At 43.9% G+C, this 24,883-nt stretch overlaps 1 protein-coding gene across 1 annotated transcript in view; it reads left to right on the forward strand.

The window, feature by feature from the left end:
* LOC140492466 (uncharacterized) overlaps positions 1-24,883 on the forward strand; it is a 119,199-nt gene that overhangs the window by 64,542 nt on the left and 29,774 nt on the right. The window contains exons 6-10 of the mRNA XM_072591355.1: positions 269-401; positions 9,862-9,969; positions 13,907-14,025; positions 14,891-14,949; positions 24,547-24,686. Coding sequence (XP_072447456.1) covers positions 269-401; positions 9,862-9,969; positions 13,907-14,025; positions 14,891-14,949; positions 24,547-24,686 — 559 coding nt within the window. The remainder of the gene's footprint in view (positions 1-268; positions 402-9,861; positions 9,970-13,906; positions 14,026-14,890; positions 14,950-24,546; positions 24,687-24,883) is intronic.

Here is a 24,883-nt window from a genome sequence, read left to right on the forward strand (position 1 = left end):
TACCACCAGCAGCACCAACACACCCAGCACCACATCCACTACTACCAGCAGCACCAACACACCCAGCACCAGATCAACTACCACCAGCAGCACCAACACACCCAGCACCATATCCAGTACCACCAGCAGCATCAACATACCCAGCCCAACATCTATTACCACCAGCAGCACTAACACACCCAGCACCATATCCACTACCACCAGCAGCACCAACACACCAAGCACCACATCCACTACTACCAGCAGCACCAACACACCAAGCACCACATCCACTACCACCAGCAGCACCAACACACCAAGCACCACATCCACTACCACCAGCAGCACCAACACACACAGCACCATATCCAGTACCACCAGCAGCATCAACATACCTAGCGCCACATCCACTACCACCAGCAGTACCAACATACCCAGCACCACATCCACTACCACCGGCAGCACCAACACACCCAGCCCAACATCTATTACCACCAGCAGCACCAACACACCAAGCACCACATCCACTACCACCAGCAGCACCAACACACCCAGCACCACATCCACTACTACCAGCAGCACCAGCACACCCAGCACCAGATCAACTACCACCAGCAGCACCAACACACCCAGCACCATATCCAGTACCACCAGCAGCATCAACATACCCAGCCCAACATCTATTACCACCAGCAGCACCAACACACCAAGCACCACATCCACTACCATCAGCAGCACCAACACACCCAGCACCACATCAACTGCCACCAGCAGCACCAATACACGAAGCACCACATCCACTACTACCAGCAGCACCAACACACCCAGCACCAGATCAACTACCACCAGCAGCACCAACACACCCAGCACCAGATCAACTACCACCAGCAGCACCAATACACCCAGTACCATATCCAGTACCACCAGCAGCACCAACACACCCAGCACCACATCCACTACCACCGGCAGCACCAACACACCCAGCCCAACATCTATTACCACCAGCAGCACTAACACACCCAGTACCATATTCACTATCAGCAGCAGCACCAACACACCAAGCACCACATCCACTACCACCAGCAGCACCAACACACCAAGCACCACATCCACTACTACCAGCAGCACCAACACACCCAGCACCACATCGACTACCACCAGCAGCACTAACACACCAAGCACCACATCCACTACTACCAGCAGCACCAACACACCCAGCACCACATCAACTACCACCAGCAGTACCAACACACCCAGCACCATATCCAGTACCACCAGCAGCATCAACATACCCAGCACCACATCCACCACCTCCAGCAGCACTAACACACCCAGCACCACATCAACTACCACCAGCAGTACCAACACACCCAGCACCATATCCAGTACCACCAGCAGCACCAACATACCCAGCCCAACATCTATTACCACCAGCAGCACTAACACACCCAGCACAACATCCACTACCACCAGCAGCACCAACATACCCAGCACAACATCCATTAGCACCAGCAGCACTAACACACCCAGCACAACATCCACTATCACCAGCAGCACTAACACACCCAGCATCACAACCACTACCACAGGCAGCACCAACACACCCAGCATCACATCGACTACCACTAGCAGCACCAACACACCCAGCACCACAATCACTACCACCAGGAGCACCAACACACATAGCACTACAGCCACTACCACCAGCAGCATCAATACACCCAGCACCACATCCACTACCACCAGCAGGACCAACATACCCAGCACCACATCGACTACCACCAGCAGGACCAACACACCCAGCACCACATCCACTACCACCAGCAGCACCATCACACCAGGCAGCACAATCACTAGCACCAGCAGCACCAACACACCCAGCTCTACATCCACTACCACCAGCAGCACTAACACACCCAGCACCGCATCCACTACCACCAGCAGCACAAATGCTCCTAGCAGTACATCTGGTTCCACCCTTTCCACCACCAAACCGACTGTGAGGACATCTACCACCATTCAGTCTACAATTGCGACCTATACCACCCTCACATCGACAGCCACCGCAGAAGGTATTGATTTAATACAGTTCTGAATTGTTTGAATACATCACTTCTAATATATCTGTTTTTGATGTTCCGCCTTCATGAGTGCTGGAATTTTCTAATAATGTTCTAATAAAATATAGAACTGCAGTGAGTTCTGTCAGACAGGCTACAAACTCATCCTGGGCAGTGAGCAGGGAACAGCACTGATTATATCTACCTTATAGTGCCACCTAATGGCACTTTTTCATTTGGTGCACCATTTTAACTTACAGGACAATCAACCAATAACAAATATACAGCAACTCAGTTAGGCTTGGGGGAAATGCAAATTTTATGTTGATGAACAAAGCTTCCATCTTTGGAATAAAAAGGGAAGGCAATAGAAGATTGGTTGCTAGGAGTCAGATCACAATCTGCTTTCTAAAACACTGTAGAAGTTCTTTTTATTTAAATTAGCAACTTCTGAAGTTTCTGTCTTCTTTCACAAAAGTAAATTTTGTTCCATCCAGAGGTACACATGCATGCAGCAAGGCCCTCATTGATCTCATTTTTCACATTTGCCTTCAACGACAGACGATTAAGCAATTTACCCTCTATATTTCATCATGTCCTCAATAAAGTAGTTTGTCCAAAATATTTCCTGTTTAACCTCCATTGTCCACTTTTTCTTTGTTGTTAAGTTTTCCTTTTTTGTAAGATGTGTCTGCAGCTGCCAGTTCTGCTGAGATCGGCTGGGAGTAGACATGCTGCCCCGAACACATCTTTGTTTATTTTATTAAACAAATTACAAAAACAGTTTCCAACAAACAGTTACATTTACAGCTGCAAACAAGAGACAGCAATTTTACAAGGGAGAGGAGCAGCAAAGCCAGGCCCCAAACCCTACAGTTCAAACAGTTTACAGGGACATGAGGACAAACCTCAAATCCCAATTTCACATAAAAATATAAAGAGACATCAACAATGAGTTTTGTACATCAGACAATACAGACCCAGCAAGCCCCTGCCCCCCCACCTTCCGACCACTCTAAGGCAACCCGCTCCTACCCACCTTCCGGCTCTTGGTCCACCCCATGCCCCTTCCAGTTCTCAGCCCCCCCCCACCCCGACACACCTTTCGACCAGCCCGCCCCGGTACCCGCTGTGAGAAACAAAGCCCACTCACTTCAATAATTTCAGTCCGAGACAAGATCTGAATCAATAGTGTCATTTATTTTACACTTGCAAGTGGGTGTGATGCCCAGTGTCTAAAAAGGCAGAGGACATACACACCAAGTTCAATTCATACATAACATTTATATGATTTGATGTCTATTGTTTTACACTGCTCCCTCCCCTGCTTACATCGTCCACTTCCCTAAGACCGGCCCCCATTACCCCTGTTTACCTCTTGCCTTATCCGGCCTTGTCTGTGATAAAATGCTTATTCCTGGCCTCACAAGGCTGTTTGACCTTACCCTGCTATAGGTCATTGTTAGGCATATTCTTTCTTCATCATTATCTACCCCCTTCATCTGTGCCTTTCCCGAGGCCGTTCTGATCCCTATGACCCTTTTAATTGGGGTTTGTTCCTGTGTTTTTGTAAAAGTGGGAAGCACATGTTTATACCTACTGTTTGTACAGGCGTATCTAGCTTAACTTCATCCCCTCACAACATCTTATCTACTTGCCCATAATGTCTACCTTCTGACATACAGTTTTAGCTAATACAAAAACAATTATATATTTCCTCTACATCGTTTCCATTCTTGTTGACTCAGCTCTTGGCAAAAACAATTACACACTGGTGTGAGTTCATTTTACTTTGTAAGATGGAATTGCAGAATTGCAGAAGTAACATTAATTTACCTATATCCCACACCACCCAGGGTGACAGTGGTCAGGACAGCCTACCCACCCCGAACACATCTTTGAGTAGTAGTTATAGTAGTAGTTATAGTAGTAGTTATAGTGACTGGAACCAGGTGGAACATGTTGCCTACGAGGTTCTGGATTGGAGTTGTTAACCTGGGCCAGTCAGGAAAGCCTTGGCTGACCAATCTAACAAAGACACCTCCCTCGAGCTGTTCAGGGTGAAGTGGGCACCGCAGGGAGTGGAGTTTATTTCCCCCTCCAACAGTATTCTGTTTTAATCCCTACCCTCCCCTTCACTTTTTTGATTGTGCAGCATTGCCCTTTGGTGAGAAGGGCATTGCTTGTCACTGGTTACTCCAGTGTAAAAAAATTCTAACAAAGACACCTAAACAGGGGATTCAGAATCTGCTCAGAAAAAAATAACAAAGACACTAAAATTTCCTCAGTTGATGATTGACTTTGAGCTGGCTGGCCACAGCCAGTGTAATGTGCAGTAAAAATATACATATAACCAAGAGATTGAAAAAAATACAAGACAAAACAAAATAAAATAACCAAAAGGTTAGAATCTCTTCAGTTGAGATCTGACTCTGAGCTAGGTGGTCACAGTCAGTATACAGTGCCCTAGTAAATAAAGGGTAACTTGGTGATGGGAGCTGGCTTCTGTGCAGTTATTTCACTAATCTACAGGACCAAGTAGCAAATAATTGATTGTGAGTAAGTCTTTGGCATAAGCCAGTGGAGGTGGTAGAGGCAGGCACGGTAGATTCATTTAAGATGCATCTGAACAGATACATGAGTAGGTTGGGAGCAGAGAGATACAGATGCTCAGGAATTAACCAACAGGTTTAGACAGAGGATTTGGATCGGCTCAGGCTTGGAGGGCTGAAGGGCCTGTTCCTGGGCTGTAAATTTTCTTTGTTCTTTGTTCATTCAGAAATCTAATAACAGCAGAAAAGTAGCTATTCTTGAATCTATTCATCTGTGTACGCAAGAGGGGAAAGGTATAAAAGAGACCAAAGGGGCAACTTTTTGACGCAGAGGGTGGTATGTGTATGGAATGAGCTGCCAGAGGAAGTGGTGGAGGCTGATACAACTTCAACATTTAAGAGGCATTTGGATGGGTATATGAATAGGAAGGGTTTGGAGGGATAAGGGCTGGGTGCTGGCAGGTGGGACTAGATTGGGTTGGGATATCTGGTCAGCACAGATGGGTTGGGCCAAGGGGTCTGTTTCCGTGCTGTACGCTTCTATGACTCTATGACTCTGTGACACATGTTGACAAGAATACTTTACAATAGAGGAAGATAACAAATAATTTTAATTTAGGAGTGATTGATTACATTAACACTGGGTAAGAGTCATTGTTATCTCCTGACAGATTGTAAGTAACTCTATATTACTCGGCTGTACATTGTGGAACTAACTAACAACAAACTGGAACAACTGACCAGGTTCTCCCAGAGAGTGAGCAGGTGGACCTACTCCAAATTGAATCAACCTTTCCAGGCCAACTGCTTTATGCAGCATCCTTCATAACCAAGCTCCTTTATCCATGCAATCTCCCATCATCAGGTTTTGTTTTCATTATCAAGTGTCACAACATTATTAATTCTATCCAATTTCACCTGCATTACCCATTTTATCCTCCATCTCCACATTGTCTTCAATTACTAAATTACATTTCCAATATCCATCCTATCCTACACTCAATGATCTTACCTACTCTGTTGAATTATGTTATAGATGTTTGTTTCTATTATCCTTTTAGTCCACCATTAAATAATTTTGTCTCTATTTCCTTGTTTGAACTCCAAAATACAGAGTAGCCTCATTGTCAATTCTATCTAGTTTTCACCTAAATTATTGAGTTTGAACTTTGATTATCCAGTTGTCATAAAAATATTGGAACATGAATAGGCCATTCAGCCCATCAAGCCTGTTCTGTTATTTAATATGATCACGGATGATTGAACACTTCAATGTCCCTCAATAACCAGTTTGATTCAAATCTCCAAACTGCCCTCTATTCGCAAGCTTGTCTCCCATTATTCATTTTGCTGCCCATTATAATTTACTGTCTTTATTACATACTTGATTAGGGTGGCACGGTGGCACAGTGGTTAGCACTGCTACCTCACAGCGCCAGAGACCCCGGTTCAATTCCTGCCTCAGGCAACTGTCTGTGTAGCGTTTGCATATTGTCTGCGTGGGTTTCCTCCCACAGTCCAAAGATGTGCAGGTTAGGTGATTTGGCCATGCTAAACTGCCTGTAGTATTAGGTGTAGGGGAATAGGTCAGGGTGGGTAGGTGTGGACTTGTTGGGCCAAAGGGCCTGTTTCCACACTGTAAGTAATCTATAATCCACTTTTTCCTCCATTTTACAGCTTGACTTTAAGTATACCGTTTGAACTCCACTGTCCACGGGGTTCTCCATTAACTACATTTCCTTCAATGTGCAGTTTGCTGCCCATAATCCAGTTTTTCCTCATTCATGTATCTTGCCCATTATTATCCAGTTTTAGAGGCATACAGTCATAGAGATGTACAGCATGGATCAACTTGTCCATGCCGACCAGATATCCCAACCGAATCTAATCTCACCTGCCAGCACCCGGCCCATATCCCTCCAAACCCTTCTTATTCATATACCCATCTAAACGCCTTTTAAATGCTGCAATTGTACCAGCCTCCACCACTTCCTCTGGCAGCTCATTCCATACATGTACCACCCTCTGCGTGAAAAAGTTGCTCCTTAGGTCCCTTTTATATCTTTCCCCTCTCATCGTAAATTTCTAGTTCTGGACTCCCCATCCCAGGGACAAGACTTTGTCTATTTATCCTACCCATGCCCTCCATGATTTTATAAGCCTCTATAAGATCACCCCTCATCCACCGATGCTCCTGAGAAAACAGCCCTAGCCTATTCAACCTCTCCCTATAGCTCAAATCCTCCAACCCTGGCGACATCCTTGTAAATCTTTTCTGAACCCTTTCAGATTTTACAATATCTTTCCGATAGGAAGGAGACCAGATTTGCACACAATATTCCAACCTATGGCCTAACCAATGTCCTGTACAGCTGCAACATGACCTCCCAACTCCTGTACTCAATACTCTGACCAATCAAGGAAAGCATACCAAACACCTTCCTCACTATCCTATCTACCTGCGACTCCACTTTCAAGGAGCTATGAATCTGCACTCCAAGGTTTCTTTGTTCAGCAATACTCCCTAGGACCTTACCATTAAGTGTATAAGTCCTGCTAAGATTTGCTTTCCCAAAATGCAGCACCTCGCATTTATCTGAATTAAACTCCATCTGCCACTTCTCAGCCCATTGGCCCATCTGGTCCAGATCCTGTTGTAATCTGAGGTATCCCTCTTCGCTGTCCACTACACCTCCAATTATGGTGTCATCTGCAAACTTACTAAATATACCTCTTACGCTCACATCCAAATCATTTATATAAATGATGAAATGTAATTGTCCCAGCACCGATTCTTGTGGCACTCCACTGGTCACAGGCCTCCAGTCTGAAAAACAACCCTCCACCATCACCTTTAAGCCAGTTCTATATCAAATGGTGAGTTCTCCCTGTATTCCATGAGATCTAACCTTGCTAACCAGTCTCCCATGGGGAACCTTGTCAAACACCTTACTGAACTGAAAATGTGTTGCTGGAAAAGCGCAGCAGGTCAGGCAGCATCCAAGGAGCAGGAGAATCGACGTTTCGGGCATGAGCCCTTCTTCAGGAAAGGGCTCATGCTCGAAACGTCGATTCTCCTGCTCCTTGGATGCTGCCTGACCTGCTGTGCTTTTCCAGCAACACATTTTCAGCTCTGATCTCCAGCATCTGCAGTCCTCACTTTCTCCTAGAAGAAAACACCTTACTGAAGTCCATATAGATCACATATACCGCTCTGCCCTCATCAATCCTCTTTGTTACTTCTTCAAAAAACTTAATCAACTTTGTGAGAGATGATTTCCTACGCACAAAGTCATGTTAATCCCTAATCAGTCCATGCCTTTCCAAATACATGTACATCCTGTCCCTCAGGATTCCCTCCAACAACTTGCCCACCACCGACATCAGGCTCACTGGTCTATAGTCCCCTGGTTTGTCCTTACCACCTTTCTTAAATAGTGGCACCACGTTGGCCAACCTCCAGTCTTCTGGTACCTCACCTGTGACTATCGATGATACAAATATCTCAGTAAGAGGCCCAGCAATCACTTCTCTAGCTTCCCACAGAGTTCTCAGGTATACCTGATCAGGTCCCGGGGATGTGTTTCAAGACTTCCAGTACTTCCTCCTCTGTAATATGGACATTTTTCAAGATGTTACCATCTATTTCCTTACATATCTTCCATGTCCTTTTCCACAGTAAGCACTGATGCAAAATACTCGTTTAGCATCTCCCCCATCTCCTGTGGCTCCACACAAAAGCCGCCTTGCTGATCTTTGAGGGGCCCTATTCTCTGCCTAGTTATCCTTTTGACCTTAATGTATTTGTAAAAATCCTTTGTTCCTCCTTAACTCTATTTGCCAAAGCTATCTCATGTCCCTGTTTTACCCTCCTGATTTCCCTCTTAAGTATACTCCTACTTCCTTTATACTCTTCTAAGGATTCACACGATCTATCCTGTCTATACCTGACATATGCTTCCTTCTTTGTCTTAGCAAATTCTCAATTTCTTTCGTCATCCAACATTCCCTATACCTACCAGCCTTCCTTTTCACCCTGACAGGAATATACTTTCTCTGGATTCTTGTTATCACATTTCTGAAGCCTTCTCATTTTCGAGCCATCTCTTTCCCTGCGGACATCCTCCTCCAATCAGCTTTTGAAAGTTCTTGCCTAATACCATCAAAATTGGCCTTTCTCCAATTTAGAACTTCAACTTTTAGATCCAGTCTATCCTTTTCCATCACTGTTTCCAAATTAATAGAATTATGGTCATTGGCCCCAAAGTGCTCCCCCACTGACACCTCAGTCACCTGCCCTGCCTTATTTCCCAAGAATAGGTCAAGTTTTGCGCTTCCTCTAGTAGGTACATCCACAGACTGAATGAGAACATTTTCTTGTACACACTTAACAAATTCCTCTCCATCTAAACCTTAAACACTATGGCAGTCCCAGTCTATGTTTGGGACCATAACCTCCCTATTATTCTTATAGATAACTGAGATCTCCTTACAAATTTGCTTCTCAATTTCCCTCTGACTATTAGGGGGTCTATAATACAATCCCAATAAGATGATCATCTCTTTCTTGTTTCTCAATTCCACCCAAATGACTTCCCTGGATGTATTTCCAGGAATATCCTCCCTCAGCACAGCTGTAATGCTGTCCCTTATCAAAAACGCCACTCCCTCTCCTCTGTTACCTCCCTTTCTGTAGCATTTGTATCCTGGAACATTAAGCTGCCAGTCCTGACCATCCCTGAGCCATGTTTCTGTAATTGCCATGATATCCCAGTCCCATGTTCCTAACCATGCCCTGAGTTCATCTGCCTTCCCTGTTAGGCCTCTTGCATTGAAATAAGTGCAGTTTAATTTATCAGTCCTACCTTGTTCTCTGCTTTGTCCCTGCCTGCCCCTGACTGTTTGACTCACCTTTGTTCTCAACTGTACCAGTCTCAGATTGATCTCTTTCCTCACTATCTCCCTGGGTCCGCCCCCCCCAGTTTTGCTCAGTTTGACCTGTATTATCCATTTTGTCTTCCATTATCTAATACCGCCCAATACCAAACAGCAGGTCAACAACCATAGGTTCAACCAAATTCATAGATGTACAGCAAAATGATTATGTAAAAGAGAATGAGGATGTCCATCGAACAAGGAATCAATGCGATTATGTTCCAACAACAGAGACAGACAGAAATCAGAAAATTTTAAAAGTCAAATGCTCTTGTATGATGATCCTTCTCAATAACCATGCGCTATCTGAAATACTATAATTATCTCTGATGAAGTAACACACTCATGCCAAAATGGAGGCACCTGGAACGGAAAAAACTGTGACTGCAGGGAGAACTTCAGTGGACAGTCTTGTGAATTTGTAGCAGATACCATCAAAGTTGGTGAGTTAAATTTTAAAAGTTTACTCTTTGATGCTATTGCTTTGTGTTTGCTCCACTTCCCTCGATAATCTTACCTGACAACATCCATCTCAGCCTTCACAGTATCTACCACCGACTACAGGGATATATTTCAGATTTTGACTGCCCTGTGTGTGAAGATCTGCCTCATGATTTTGCCTCTGGACATTCTGGCTCATATTGGAAGTTTAAGCCCCCCCTTTTATTCCAATTGCCCCAGTAGAGGAGATAGTTTATCTAGAAATACTCCAAAACCCTTTTGACATTCAAACACCTCGGTCAGATTGTTCTTTAATTGTCCAAAGAACACAAGCTAAGGTTGTGAAACCAAATCCCATCATTTCAGCTGCAAAATCCAATGTCACTCTGATGAATTTGCATTGCGTCTGCACCAAGATAAACATTATTCTGTTGTAGCACTGCCTATGATTAATCGCAGTACACTAGGTCGGCTCGAACTCAAATTTCAAACAAATCGAGGTGGCCCCTGCTGTATTCCAGCAGCCTCTGCTCATAGCTTTCTTAGTCATAGATTCAGAGGTTTACCACGAGGAAAGAGGTCCTTTACTCCATTGTTTCTGTCCTAGTTATCAAGTACTTATCTAAATCTGTCTCATTTAACATCACTTGACACATAGCCTTCTATGCTACTATGCTTTGAGTGATCATCTAAATACTTCTGAAATGTTGGCTAGTTCCCACTTCTAACACCCACTCAGGCAGTGAGTTCCAGATGCACACTGCCGTCTGGGTGAAAAGCTCTTCCATATATCCCCACTAAATCTCCTGCCCGTCACCTTAAATCCACATCCCTGATTGTTGATTCCCATCTACTCTATCTATGTCCCCCAGTCTTGTACACCTCAATCAGATTGTGGGCGGCACGGTGGTTAGCACTGCTGCCTCACAGCGCCAGAGACCCGGGTTCAATTCCCGCCTCAAGCGACTGTGTGGAGTTTGCACATTCTCCCCGTGTCTGCGTGGGTTTCCTCCGGGTGCTCCGGTTTCCTCCCACAGTCCAAAAATGTGCAGGTTATGTGAATTGGCCAGGCTAAATTGCCCGTAGTGTTAGGTAAGGGGTAAATGTAGGGGAATGGGTCTGGGTGGGTGGTGGGTCGGTGTGGACTTCTTGGGCCGAAGGGCCTGTTTCCACACTGTAAGTAATCTAATCTAATCTAAAAGATTCACCTCCCCAGTTATCTCTGCTCTAAGGAAAACAGCTCTGTAAGGCAAGCCTTTGTAGGCTCTCTTCCATAGCTGGAACACTCTAAGTGTAGCAACATTCTGGTGAACCTCCTTTGCACCCTCTTCAGTACAGTCACATCTTTCCTGAAGTGTAGCAATTAGAGCTGGACACAGTAATCCAGCTGTAGCTGAACTAACATTATGTCCAACTCGATCATGACCTCCTTTGCTCTGTATTCAGTGCCTCAACTAATAAAGCTAATTAATTATCCCAACTTAATGATGCTGTTCCAAATTCCTGCAACAATCCCCATAAACACTCCTTAGAAAAAAAAAGGTAAAGTCAAACACAGGTTCTTAGAGGAAAGGGAGAGATGGCAGAGAGATTCAGCATGGAACACTTTCTTCCACGGAGCTGTTTCTTGGACCAGCAGCCTCACTGACTGCCTACTTTTAGTGAACAGCCAGACTACTGAAAAAACCAAACCAGAGAAAAGCTGAGCTGGGAGAATGGGCCCCTCCTCTTTCATTGTACAAGTATATTTTTTAAACTTGAAAGTCCTTTGCTTGAGGCAGTATTTGTTAGATGTCATCAAATTGACCCTAAAACCCTTCAAACGTAGACGTTTCGGAATCACTGCTTTTACGACTCTCTGAAAAAAAAAGCCGAGGACAGTGAAACCTGGCAGCATCATCACACCCTCACCGACACATCGAGTCACCTACACAATAAACTCAATCAAACCTGTCAGATACGATTTTCCTCTGACATTGTTCAGTGGCATCCTTGCTCCCTCCTTGGACTCTGAATGCACTCCCCAAAGGATCTACCAATCTCACCATATTCCCACATGGAAAAACTGTCCTCAAGTGAGATGCACTCTGGGGATGACTGCCTGCTTCTTCAAAAGAAGAACTGTGTCTGCTGCAGCTCTGAAACAAAAATAGAAAGTGCGGGAGAATCTCAACACATTTGGCAGTGGCATGTTGTTGGGGATAGAAAAGGACTATGCAGTGGGTGACTTATTCGTAGCGGTCTAATTTAAAGAAAAATGAATCATGCCACACAAGCCTTGAGTTATTGATGTTTATTCGTGACCTCACGGGGAGAGACAAGTCGACCCAATGGTCACAAGTCACTCCGACGAGATTCAGAGAGTTGTACGATTATACAGGTTACAATCATTTAACAATTAACAAACTGTTAACTATAGTATAATGAGTAAATAGCCGCTTTGCCCAGTCACTAGCCTCAGTCATGTAGTATCTGGATAGTGCTAGTTAGTAGCTGACAAGCAAGCGTTAGTATGACAATAGATTCTTGTAAAGGAAGAGCATTCCCATGCTGGGAAAGAGCTCACTATTGAATGTTAGTACAGCAGCAAGGTCAACCATCTCACTGAGCCTCACAAACAGACACCGTGGGCGGCACGGTGGCACAGTGGTTAGCACTGCTGCCTCACAGCACCAGAGACCTGGGTTCAATTCCCGCCTCAGGCGACTGACTGTGTGGAGTTTGCACATTCTCCCTGTGTGCGCGTGGGTTTCCTCCGGGTGCTCCGGTTTCCTCCCACAGTCCAAAGATGTGCAGGTCAGGTGAATTGGCCACGCTAAATTGCCTGTAGTGTTAGGTGCAGGGGTAAATGTAGGGGGATGGGTTGCGCTTCGGCGGGGCGGTGTGGACTTGCTGGGCCGAAGGGCCTGTTTCCACACTGTAAGTAATCTAATATGAGATTTAAAATGGATTCCAGGTTTATAGTATGTGATAAGATGGCTGCTTTGGTTATAACAAATCTCCCACACATGTATACTAGAAAAATATTTTTAATATCTTATATATTTTTAGAAGTTATATCCCTCATTGAGTCCTAAGTCCCACTGGTGTCTGCTCTCCCAGTCTGCTTCAAAGTGATTCTGGCTGCTGCTAACATCCCTCTCCCACCTCCCAGTTCTTTTCTCTTCCTGAGGGTTGGATGCACAGTCACTTTAATTATAAGTAGCATTTTCTCAAGCAGGTTTTGTTGCTTACTGCTGAATGATACTCATGGTAAAGTCCCAATCGTTCCCAAGGTTTTTGTCCACACTTACAATTTGTCAGGTGAGTGTCCTGTTTTTGTCACACATCTTGCTAGGATCACCTTCCTCTTCCATTATATCAGACTTGGGTGGCATGATGGCTCAGTGGTGAGCACTGCTGCCTTACAGCACCAGGGACCCGGGTTCAATTCCAGCCTCGGGCGACTGTCTGTGTGGAGTTTGTACATTCTCCCTGTGTCTGAGTGGGTTTCCTCCAGTTTCCTCTCACAATCCAAAGACGTGCAGGTTATGTGAGTTGGCCATGCTAAATTGCCCATCGTGTTTAGGGATGTGTAGATTAGGTGCATTAGTCAGGGATAAATACAGAGGAATGGGTTTGGGTGAGTTACTCTTTGGAGGGTCAGTGTGGACTTGTTGGGCCGAAGGGTCTGTTTCCACACTGCAGGGATTCTATGATGACTTGATGTAATTATAGAGCTGAAATCCCTTATCTACAACAGATTTGCAAAAAAATTTAATCTTCAACGATGCATCCAATTCTTAAAGCAACAATGTAATCCATTTCCATTTTCCTATCCACCAGTGGCATTCCAAATCATAACAACTCCCTATATGAAAAAAATTCTCCTTACCACCCCTCTGAGGTAAGATTTTGCCTGAGGAATGATTAATGAAACTCCATTTTGATGTTTTACAGACATCGTTGAAGCCAATGTCGATGTTTCTGTCAGGATAACAAATCAGGAATATACAAAAAAATTGAACAACACCAAATCACCTGAGTTCAAACAATTTGAGAGTGACTTTAAACAACAGGTTGGTGCGCAGGACTGCAAATTTTACTCCAGCAGTTCAACATTGCTACTTTGCTTTCATATTAATTGCCCCAATATATACAATCTCTGAGAACTTCTGTTTTTACAGCCATTTCTGTATAGGTTCTCCGAGTCCTTATAACTATGTATTTATCTCCTTTGAACTTGGTCTTTCAACAAGGTATATGACTTCAATGTTTCTCTTACTTGAATGCCTTTTCGTAATTATCCATCTATCCATGAGCTTTTCTGAATCTTCTTGCAAACAGCTTTCATTCATTTTCCTGATTTTCTACTAATTTATATCATTTAGGTCGTGCTGAAAATAGATTATAAACTCCCAATCAACAACAAATAACTTATCCTTTTTCTCCAGCCATCTCTCCACTAACGAAGGTCTGATTGCTTGAATAATGCTGATTCTACTTTGGCTGAAATCTCTTATCCAGCTTTCCGAAAATCTACAGATGCAATATTCAATCCATGCCCTTGATTCATGCACCATTATGTCTTAAAAAGAAAATTATTTAATAACTGTAATGTAGATCAGGCCAAATTTAATGTGTTCACCACATGTAATTTACACTTCCCCAATGGTCAAATCCAGTATGGACTTGAAATTAATTCACAATTGCCTTGACTAGCACCTTTCCAGAACATTGGTCTTAAGATCTTTCTCTTTTAGTTCTTTGGCATAATGCCAGTCTCCAAACTTTCAATGTGATCAACACAGTTGTGAGCAGTGATTGAAAGGGGTGGGATGATGGGGAGATACCATTCTGATTAACTTAGTTAATTGGGTTATTTTAATTAAGTTAAAAGTACATTTACAATCACAATCTTCTGTCATGTTTTCTCTTTTCAAGATGAATATAATTTATAAAGATATAGAGGGATACGCAGGAGTGAAGATTACAAGCATAAGGTAATACTGATTCAACCTGTAGCTCACTACGTTGCTTCAAAATACTCTTTACCATTGTATATTGTCATAACGGGTCTCAGGAAAGGAAAGAGCTGGTATACTCTTGAATCCTCACTTTCTTGGATGGAATCTTGCTGTGTCATCGGGGAGCTGACCTACCGGCTGTGAGCCAGTGAGAGACTTGTGCTGCCTATTTTCAGGAAAGCCCACTGTAACACAAGTTATTCAAAGCCAAATCAAGGCTCGCCTTCCCCAGGGCTGGGTCTCATCTACCAAGTATAATGTGGTTAGAATGTATGGGAGAGGAGTGTATGAGTTGTAGCCAGCACGGGCAGAAGTTAGGGCTCGTTATGTCTGAAGTCCAGAACCTCTACCGGTACGGAATGCTTTTATCCAGGTACCTCCTCCTGAACTTGAGAAGCTGCCAAATATGCCGCATGGTCACAAGCCCACCTACAGCTGTCTTTATACCGGTAGCTATCGGATAGAAACATAGAAATTAGGAGCAAGAGTAGGCCAGTCAGATCTCAAAGCCTGCTCTGCCATTCAAGATGATCATGACTGATCAACCAATTCAGTATCCTGTTCCCACTTCTCCCTATTGTCTTTGATCCCTTTAGCACTAAGAGCCATATCTAAATGCTTCTTGAAAACATTCAATATCTTGAGCTCAACTGCTTTTTGTGGCAGAGAATTCCACAGGTTCTCCATTCGCTGGACGAAGAAATTTCTCGTCATCTCCGTCCTAAATAACCTATCCCCTATCCTTAGACATAACCCCTGATTCTTGAACTCATAGTCATCTGGAACATCCATCTTGTGTTCACTTAATCTAGTCCAGTTGCAATTTTATATGTTTGGAAGAAAAATTGGCTTATCAGTGATAGGCAACATGGTTTTGTGCAGGGAAAGTCATGTTTAGATTATTAGATTACTAACAGTGTTGAAACAGGCCCTTCGGCCCAACAAGTCCACACCAACCCACCGAAGCGCAACCCACCCATACCCCTACATTTACCTCTTACCAAACACTATGGGCAATTCAGCATGGCCAATTCACTTGACCTGCACATCTTTTGGACTGTGGGAGGAAACCGGAGCACCCGGAGGGAACCCACGCAGACCCGGGGAGAACGTGCAAACTCCACACAGGCAGTCGCCTGAGGCGGTATTTGAACCTGGGTCTCTGGCGCTGTGAGGCAGCAGTGCTAACCACTGTGCCACCGTGCCTCCCACAACTTAATAGAAGTATTTGAGGATATGACAAATTTGATTGATGAGGAATGTCATATATGTGGACTTCGGTAAGGCGTTTGTTAAGGTTTCCCATGGTACTGATTTCTGCTGACCTGAAAATTTTCGAAGTGTCACCGGTGACTGATTTGTGCTGATGGAGGAAGTGAAGTCGCATGGGGGTCCAGGATGTACTAGCTGGATGGGTAGAAAACTAGCTGGGCTCAGCAGACACAGAATAGTAGTGGAAGGGAGTTTCTCAAAATGGAGAACTGTGACCAGTGGTGTTCCACAGGGATCCGTGTTGGGACCACTGTTGTTTGTGAAAGACGTGAATGATCTGGAGGAAGGTATAGGTTGTCTGATTAGCAAGTTTGCAGATGACACCAAGATTGGTGGAGAAGCAGATAGTGAAAGGGACAGTCAGAGGATACAGCAGAATATAGATGGATTGGAGAGTTGGGGAGAGAAATGGCAGGTGGAGCTCAATCTGGGCAAATGCGAGGTGATGCATTTTGGAAAATCCAGTTCAGGAGTGAACTATATGGTAAGTGGAAATGCCAAAAGGAATTGATGTACAGAGAGATCTGGATGCTCAGGTCCATTGTATCCTGAAGGTGGCAACGCAGGTCAGTAGAGTGGTCAAGAAGGCACATGGCATGCTCTCCTTCATTGGCCAGGGTATTGAATACAAGAGTTGGTCATGTGACAGTTGTACAGGACTTTGGTTTGGCCACATTTGGGATACTGCGTACAGTTCTGGTTGCCACATTACCAGAAGGATTTGAATGCTTTGGTGAGGAGGAGGTTCACCAGGATGTTGCCTGGTATGGAGGGTGCTACTTATGAAGAGAGGTTGACTGGATTAGGATTATTTTCATTAGAAAGACAGAGGTTGAGGGGGACCTGATTGAGGTCTACAACATCATGAGAGGTGTAGATAAGGTGGATAGCAAGAAGCTTTTTCCTAGAGTGCAGGACTCAATTACCAGGGGTCACACATGGAGAGTTCTTTAAGCAGAGGCTGGTGGGTACCTGGAACGTGTTGCCAGTGGAGGTGGTGGCAGTAGGCACGATAGCATCATTTAAGATGTATCTAGACAGATACATGAATGGGCAGGAAGCAAAAGGATACAGATCCTTGGAAAATAGGTGACAGGTTTAGAAAGAAGATTTGATTCAGCACAGGCTTGGAGGGCAGAATGGCCTGTTACCGTGCTGCAATTTTCTTTGTTCATTGTTCTTTGTTCTATGAGATGCCCTCTCATTCTTCTGGACTAGTGTAAATATAATACTAACCAATCTCGTCTCTCTTCATACATGAGTCCTGCCATCCCAGAAATCAGTCCATTGTTCTCCCTTGATAGCTGGAACATCTTTCCTCAGATAAGGACACCAAAACTGCATACAATACTCCTGATGCGATTTCATCAAAATTCTGTACAACTGTAGCAACACAGCCCTGCTCCTGGACTTGAATTCTAGCAGCGTGAAGGCAACATAGGATTTGCCTTCTTTGCTGCCTGCTTACATTCTGTATCATAGGATCTTCAGGCAAGATACAGTAAAAGAGGAGGTGCAGTTGCATTATTACTTTAGGTGTCCGTTATGACAGTAAGGAGGGAGGGAGTGAATGATACATCTCCAACAGGCAATACAGGAGCAAATATGTAGACAATTCACTGAGGTGTGTAATGATAATAATAATAGCCTAACTTTATTAGGGATTTCAACTTCCCCAAGTTAATTGGTGTAGTCATAGTGTTAAGGATTTAGAGGGACAGATTTCTTAAAATGCATTCAGGTGAGCTATTTATGTCAAGATACAATACACAGAGAGAATTTGGGGTCCAAGTCCATTGCTGCCTGAAAGTAGCCATGCAAGTACACAGGGTGGTAGAGAAGGTGTATGGGATGCTTGCCTTTATTGATCGGGAAATTGAGTACAAGAGTCAGGATGCCATGTTGCAGCTTTATAAGATTTTGGTGAGGCCACACTTCAGAGTATTGCATTCAATCTAGTCGCCACATCACAGGAAGGATGTGGAGAGAGTGAAGGAGAGGTTTACCAGGATGGTGCTTGGATTCGAGGTTATGAGCTATAAGGTGAGGCTAGAAAAACCCAGGCTATTTTCTCTGGAGCGTCAGGGACTGAGGGGAGATTTGATAGCAGTCTATAAAATTGTGAGATGCAAATATAGAGTTGATGGGCAGAATCTTTTACCCACAGTTGAAATGTCTAATTCTAGGGGGCATGCACTTAGGGTGAGAGAGGGAAAGTTTAGAGGGGATGTGAGGACCAAGTACTTTGCACAGAGAGTGGTGGGAGTCTGGAATATGCTGCCAGGAGTGATGCTGGAGTTAGATACAACAGGAGCATTTCTGAGACTTTTAGATAAGCACACGAATATGCAAGGAATGGAGGGATACAGACCAAGGACAGGCAGAAGGGATTAGTTTAATTTGGCTTCACGTTTGGCAGAACACCATGGGCTGAAAGGCCCATTCCTACGCTGTATTCCTAACACGTAGAAAATTGCGCAGTGCTGGACCTAATTCTGGGAAATTAAGCCAGAATTCAAGAGTCGTGAAGTGATGTTGCAGCTGTACAGGACCTTGGTTAGGCCACAGTTGGAGTACTGTGTGCAGTTCTGGTCGCCTCACTTTAGGAAAGATGTGGAAGCTTTGGAGAGGGTGCAGAGAAGATTTACCAGGATGTTGCCTGGAATGGAGAGTAGGTCGTACGAGGATAGGTTGAGAGTTCTCGGCCTTTTCTCGTTGGAACGGCGAAGGATGAGGGGTGACTTGATAGAGGTTTATAAGATGATCAGAGGAATAGATAGAGTAGACAGTCAGAAACTTTTTCCCCGGGTACAACAGAGTGTTACAAGGGGACATAAATTTAAGGTGAAGGGTGGAAGGTATAGGGGAGATGTCAGGGGTGGGTTGTTTACCCAGAGAGTGGTGGGGGCATGGAATGCGCTGCCCGTGGGAGTCAGAATCATTGGCGACCTTTAAGCGGCATTTGGATAGGTACATGGATGGGTGCTTAATCTAGGTTAGAAGTTCGGCACAACATCGTGGGCCGAAGGGCCTGTTCTGTGCTGTATTGTTCTATGTTCTATGTTCTATGTTCTACATGTGTTTGAGGTGGCTACGTGATAGTGACCACAGCACAGTATGATTTAACTTTGTTATGGAAAAGGAAAAGGATAGTCTGCAAATGGGGGTTTTAGATTGGAGGAATGCATATTTTATTAAAAATAAGGCAGGAGCTGACCAAAGTAAACTGGACACAGCTACTTGTGAGAAATACTCCAGCAGAACCATGGGGTACATTCAAAAGCATCAGGAAAGTACAGGCCCTTTCAGGTAAACAAAAACCAATAAACACAGATGCTGCAAATGAGAAACAAAAACAGAAACTGCTGGAAAAGCTCAGCAGGTCTGGCAGCATCTGTGAAGAGAACAGACCTGAGGAACGGTCACTCGACCCGAAACTTTAACTTTGATTTACCTCTACAGATGCTGTCAGACCTGCTGAGCTTTTCCAGCAATTCCTCTTTTTTTTTTGTCTCCTTTAGTAACAAACCCAGAGAACTCTGGATGTCTAGGAATATTCAGCACTGAGTGAGAAGGAAAAGACAGACTTTTATCAGATACAAGGGGAACAAATCAACAGAGACCCTTGTGGGGAACACCAAGTGCAGGGGGGAACTTTGGGTGGTAGGTGGAGAGCAAAGAGTGAGCATGAACAAACACTATTGGGTAAAATTACGTAGAACCTAATTAAGGACTAAGGGGTGATCATGCAAGGAGTGAAAGGGCATAGGTAGGATTTTAAATGAGTATTTCACAGTTATCTTCATTTGGGAGACAGAGGATTGATGCATAGAATTTGGTGAAAGGGACTATGAGGTTCTTGAGCTAATTGACACCCTGTGGGAGGTGAGGAAGGAAATTACAGGGGATCTGACCCTCTGGACATTGGGGAAGTATCAGAGGACTCAAGGACAGCTAATGTGATTCCAATTTTCAGGAAGGATGTTAAATTAGGGAATTACAGTCCAGTGAGTCTCACATCAGTGGCAGGAAAATTACAAGGAAATTCTGAATTAATAATTATTTACTTATTATTATTCCAACTTGGAGAGTTAAGCTTTCATCAGGGATAGCAAGCAGTATTTTGACAGAAAGACATCATGCCTAACAAATTTGATAGAATACTTTGAGGAGATGATCAAGTATGTACATGAGAGTAGTGCAATTGATGTAGTTTATATGGACTTCAGGAAAGCTTTTGACAAGATCCCACATGGGAGACTGATAAAGCAGGTTAAAGCACATGGGATCCAGAGTAACTTGGCAAGATGGATCCAAAATTGGCTTTGTGACAGAGGGTGATGGTAGAAGGCTGTTTGGGTGACTGGAGGTGGTTTCCATTGGTATACCACAGGGATCAGTACTGGGTCCTTTAATACTTGTGAGACATATAAACAATATAGATGAGAATGTTGGGGCATGAGAAATAAATTTAAAGATGACATGAGGGTTTGGAGGGATATGGCCAGGTGCTGGCAGGTGGGACTAGATTGGGTTGGGATATCTGGTCGGCATGGACGGGTTGGACCGAAGGGTCTGTCTCCATGCTGTACATCTCTATGACTCTATGACTCTATGAGATTGGTTGGTAGGTTAATAGTGTGGAAGAAGATCTTAGATTACAGGAAGCTGTAGATGGTTTGGTCAAATGAGCAGATCAGAATCAGGTGGACTTTAACGCCAAAGAGTGTGAGGTGATGTAGTTTGTAAGAAGTAACAAGACAAGGGAGTTCTGAATGAATGGCAGAACACAAGGATGCTCAGAGGAATAGAGAGATCTTGGGGTAGTTGCCTACAGATTCCTGAAAGCAGCAGGAGGACAGGTTAATAATGTAGTTAAGAAGGTATATGGGACACTTGCCTTTCCCATGGTATAGATTATACGAGCAGGGAGGTCACGTTGGAGCTGTAAGAACCTTTGGTTAGGTCATAGCTGGAGGACTGAGTGTTGTTCCATTCTTCACACAATATGGAACACTAGCATGAGGGTTTGCATTAGCTTTGTGTTCTGCAGATGCCTAGTTTAAGCTCCCTGTGATTACTTCTGTTTCATTGAAATGATTATCTTTAAATCTACAAGGACTAATGACATGGTGGACTTGGCTAATGACCGGCATTTGCACACCACTTAGTTGTACACTGCATACATTTTACTTGCATAATGTATGGTTGAAAATTAGGTAAAGCTATATGCTGCAAGTGTATGATTGAGGCAATTACCCCTTAAAGGGCCTCCGATTGCTCAGGAGTTCATCTCACATTTTTGACCAGGAAAAGTATTGACTCTGCCCACTGAGGGTCATGTTCACTTTCCATTTGACAGTCCGACCAATGAGAGATCAGATGCCCGATTGCTCACAGTGCATCTCCTGTCTGATAATCTGCTCATCCCCTGCCAGCTGGCATGGACCTAAAGGAATGATTATGGTCCACTGCCCAGAGCAGAACCTGACCCTGACTCTTGACTGACTGTACTTGGATTCCCTGACTGGTAATAGGAGCAGCACCCACCCTCTCCCCCAACTCCCAATTTGACTACTCTCCTTCAAATTTGAGACATGGTCACTTCGTTTATGCACATGCAGTTTGTTTGCAGTGAAGGCTGCTGCAACATTCTGTAGTTGTGAGACTGACCTAGCACAGTGTCACACAGCTACATGTCCACACTTTTGACTGATGACTGCTGACAAGCAGGACACATTGTCTGGCTTTGTATCTACACTCAATAGCAAGTCATGGTTTAAGTACTGTGAATGTTTACAATGCAGCTGAGGGGATAAAAGCACGGAAAGGCAAAGTAAGGCGAGAGAGGGCAGGGTGCTGGGACATCCAGATAGGCACAAAGTGAGTGAACACTAATGGGGAAGGTGGGCAGATCAGAGCTGGATGCCTGTCCCTAAGTGCCCGATGTCTTTGCAACTATTTCAATGATAGATGTTGGTGTTTTTCCAAAGCACAGCTTGGCAGTGCAGAGCATACTCTAAGTGGTTCAGAGTCGTCTTGAGGGTGCGATGAGGCTGGTTTGCGTGAAGTGCCAATGTTTGTGAATGCGTGGTTAGTGCGATCACCGCTCATATAGTCATAGAGTCAAAGAGATGTACAGCACAGAAACAGACCCTTCAGTGCAACTCACCCATGCTGACCAGATATTCTAACCTAATCTCGTCCCATTTGTCAGTTCCCGGCCCATATCCTTCTAAACACTTCCTATCCATATACCCATCCAGATGCCTTTTAAATGTTGTAATTGTAACAGCCTCCACCACTTCCTTTGGCAGCTCATTCCATACAAACCTCTATAAGGTCACCCCTCAGCCTCCGACGCTCCAGGGAAAACAGCCCCAGCCTATTCAATGTATCCTTATAGCTCAAATCCTCCAACTCTGGCAATATCCTTGTAAATCTTTTCTGAACTGTTTCAAATTTCACAACATCCTTCCGATAGGAGGGAGACTAGAATTGCACTCAATATTCCATGGAGCATGCCTTGAGACATTGACGCTAGCTGTCTGAGATAGAGGTCCAGAGGTAGAAGCAAAAAGCTAGAGTTGCATGGTAGCTACTCTGACTTTCATGTCATAAATTCTCAGCACCTAGTTTCTATCTAGCGGGTGGGATGATAGAAGAATGCTTGTCAATGAGATGAGATTAATTCATATTGAGGATGATAATGAGTGACATCGCCAGTTAATAGGTCTCTGGCCACTCACTAGTGAGAATCTCTTCTCGACATCTTGGATGTGGTTGGAGAATGCAATATTTCGATCATCAGGTGGGCCCTGCTCAATATCTGATCTAATTTTCACAAATTTCTTGCTGTAGCCCACACCTTTCAGGGCGTGTAGATTCCGTCCAAAGATTCTACAAAAGGGTTTGGATAAGTTAAGCAAGCTGGCTATAATTTGGCAGGTTATAAAACTGGAAAATGTGGACTTGTCTACTTTAGCAAGAGGATACAGAATCAGCATATTAGTTAAAATGAAGAGAGATAGCAAAACCTTGGGAAATAGAGGGATCTGGATGTCCCGCTAGAACCCAGGATGTGAGTACATCAAATGTTTAGGAAAGGAAATGAAATGTTACTTATTGCAAGGGGAATGTGAAAGAAGGCATGTTTTGTTACAGGTGTATAGAACATTGGTGAAGCCACATCTGGATACAGTTTTAGTCTCCTTATTTAAGAAAGGATATAAATGCAGTAGGAGCGGTTCAGAAAAGGTACACTCAACCAATGCTTGGGATGGAAATTATCTTCTGATGAAAGGTTGGACAGGCGGGGCCTGTATTCATTGGAGTTTTGAAGAATGGAAGGTGACCTTATCGGGCATCTTAACAGGGTGGATGCTGAAATAACATTTACCTTTGTAGTTAAGACTGGAATTACTTAAAGGTAAAAACAATGACTGCAGATGCTGAAAACCAAATACTGGATTAGTGGTGCTGGAAGAGCACAGCAGTTCAGGCAGCATCCAACGAGCAGCGAAATCGACGTTTCGGGCAAAAGCCCTTCATCAGGAATAAAGGCAGTGAGCTTGAAGCATGGAGAGGTAAGCTAGAGGAGGGTGGGGGTGGGGAGAGAGTAGCATAGAGTACAATGGGTGAGTGGGGCAGGGGATGAAGGTGATAGGTCAAGGAGGAGAGGGTGGAGTGGATAGGTGGAAAAGGAGATAGGCAGGTCGGAAACAAGGATTCTCCCATTTAAGATAGGAATGAGGAGGACTTAATTTTCTCAGCAAGTTTCAATTAGGAGGTCATAAGTCTTTAGAATTCTCTCCCCCAGAACACAGTGGAGGTATAGTAAATAGATTCTTGACTAGCAAGGGAATCAATTTTTATTGAAGCTAGAATGTGATGTTAATCCCATTAATTGTTTAATTATGATTGTATTGAATGGCAAAGAAGGCTAATAGGGCCAAATAGCCTTTGGCTGCTTCTAATTCCTATGTTTGTATGTTTGCATGCAGTACTGAAAGAGAGCTGAAGGAGTTGTTAACCTCAGGTGGCTCCTTTTGAGGGTGGCATGCTATCACCGACAGAGCCTCATCCAAAACAACATTCCTCTTCTTCAACTTCTAAAGCAATGCCATTGAAAACTCTTTTACATATTGCACTGCCAGATATTTGTGAAGAACATACAGTACACATTTGAGACAAAGTAAAGAATGTTCTACCCAGCTCAAATAGTCACAGCTACAGCTTTCATCGTATATAACTTGGACAGAATTTCATTGAGTTTAATGGGCTTTCCTTTTTGCTTCATAGAAATGGCAGCATCATTGTTGATCATGACGTTATCATCAACATGACCAATCCAGCAGAGCTTACTCCAGAATATCTCTCTGAGACAATTAAAGACATTGAAGTCAAACTGAAAGAAAGAGCTAACGACAGTGCAACAGAAGGTAGGAGTCAAACATGAAATGCCAATGGGTAAAAGATGCAGCTCTTTAAAACTGTTGTATAAAGATAGTTTCTATCTAAAACCACTACTATACATGTTCCAGGAGTATTGAAATTGTGCAAAGAGAGTACTGTAATTTCTAACAGCTATTGAACCTGTCCAGCATAAACAGGGACAAGTAAAATTTTCACTTCCTAA

This window comes from Chiloscyllium punctatum, chromosome 21 (assembly GCF_047496795.1).
Source record: "Chiloscyllium punctatum isolate Juve2018m chromosome 21, sChiPun1.3, whole genome shotgun sequence".
In the NCBI taxonomy this organism is placed as follows: Eukaryota; Metazoa; Chordata; class Chondrichthyes; order Orectolobiformes; family Hemiscylliidae; genus Chiloscyllium; species Chiloscyllium punctatum.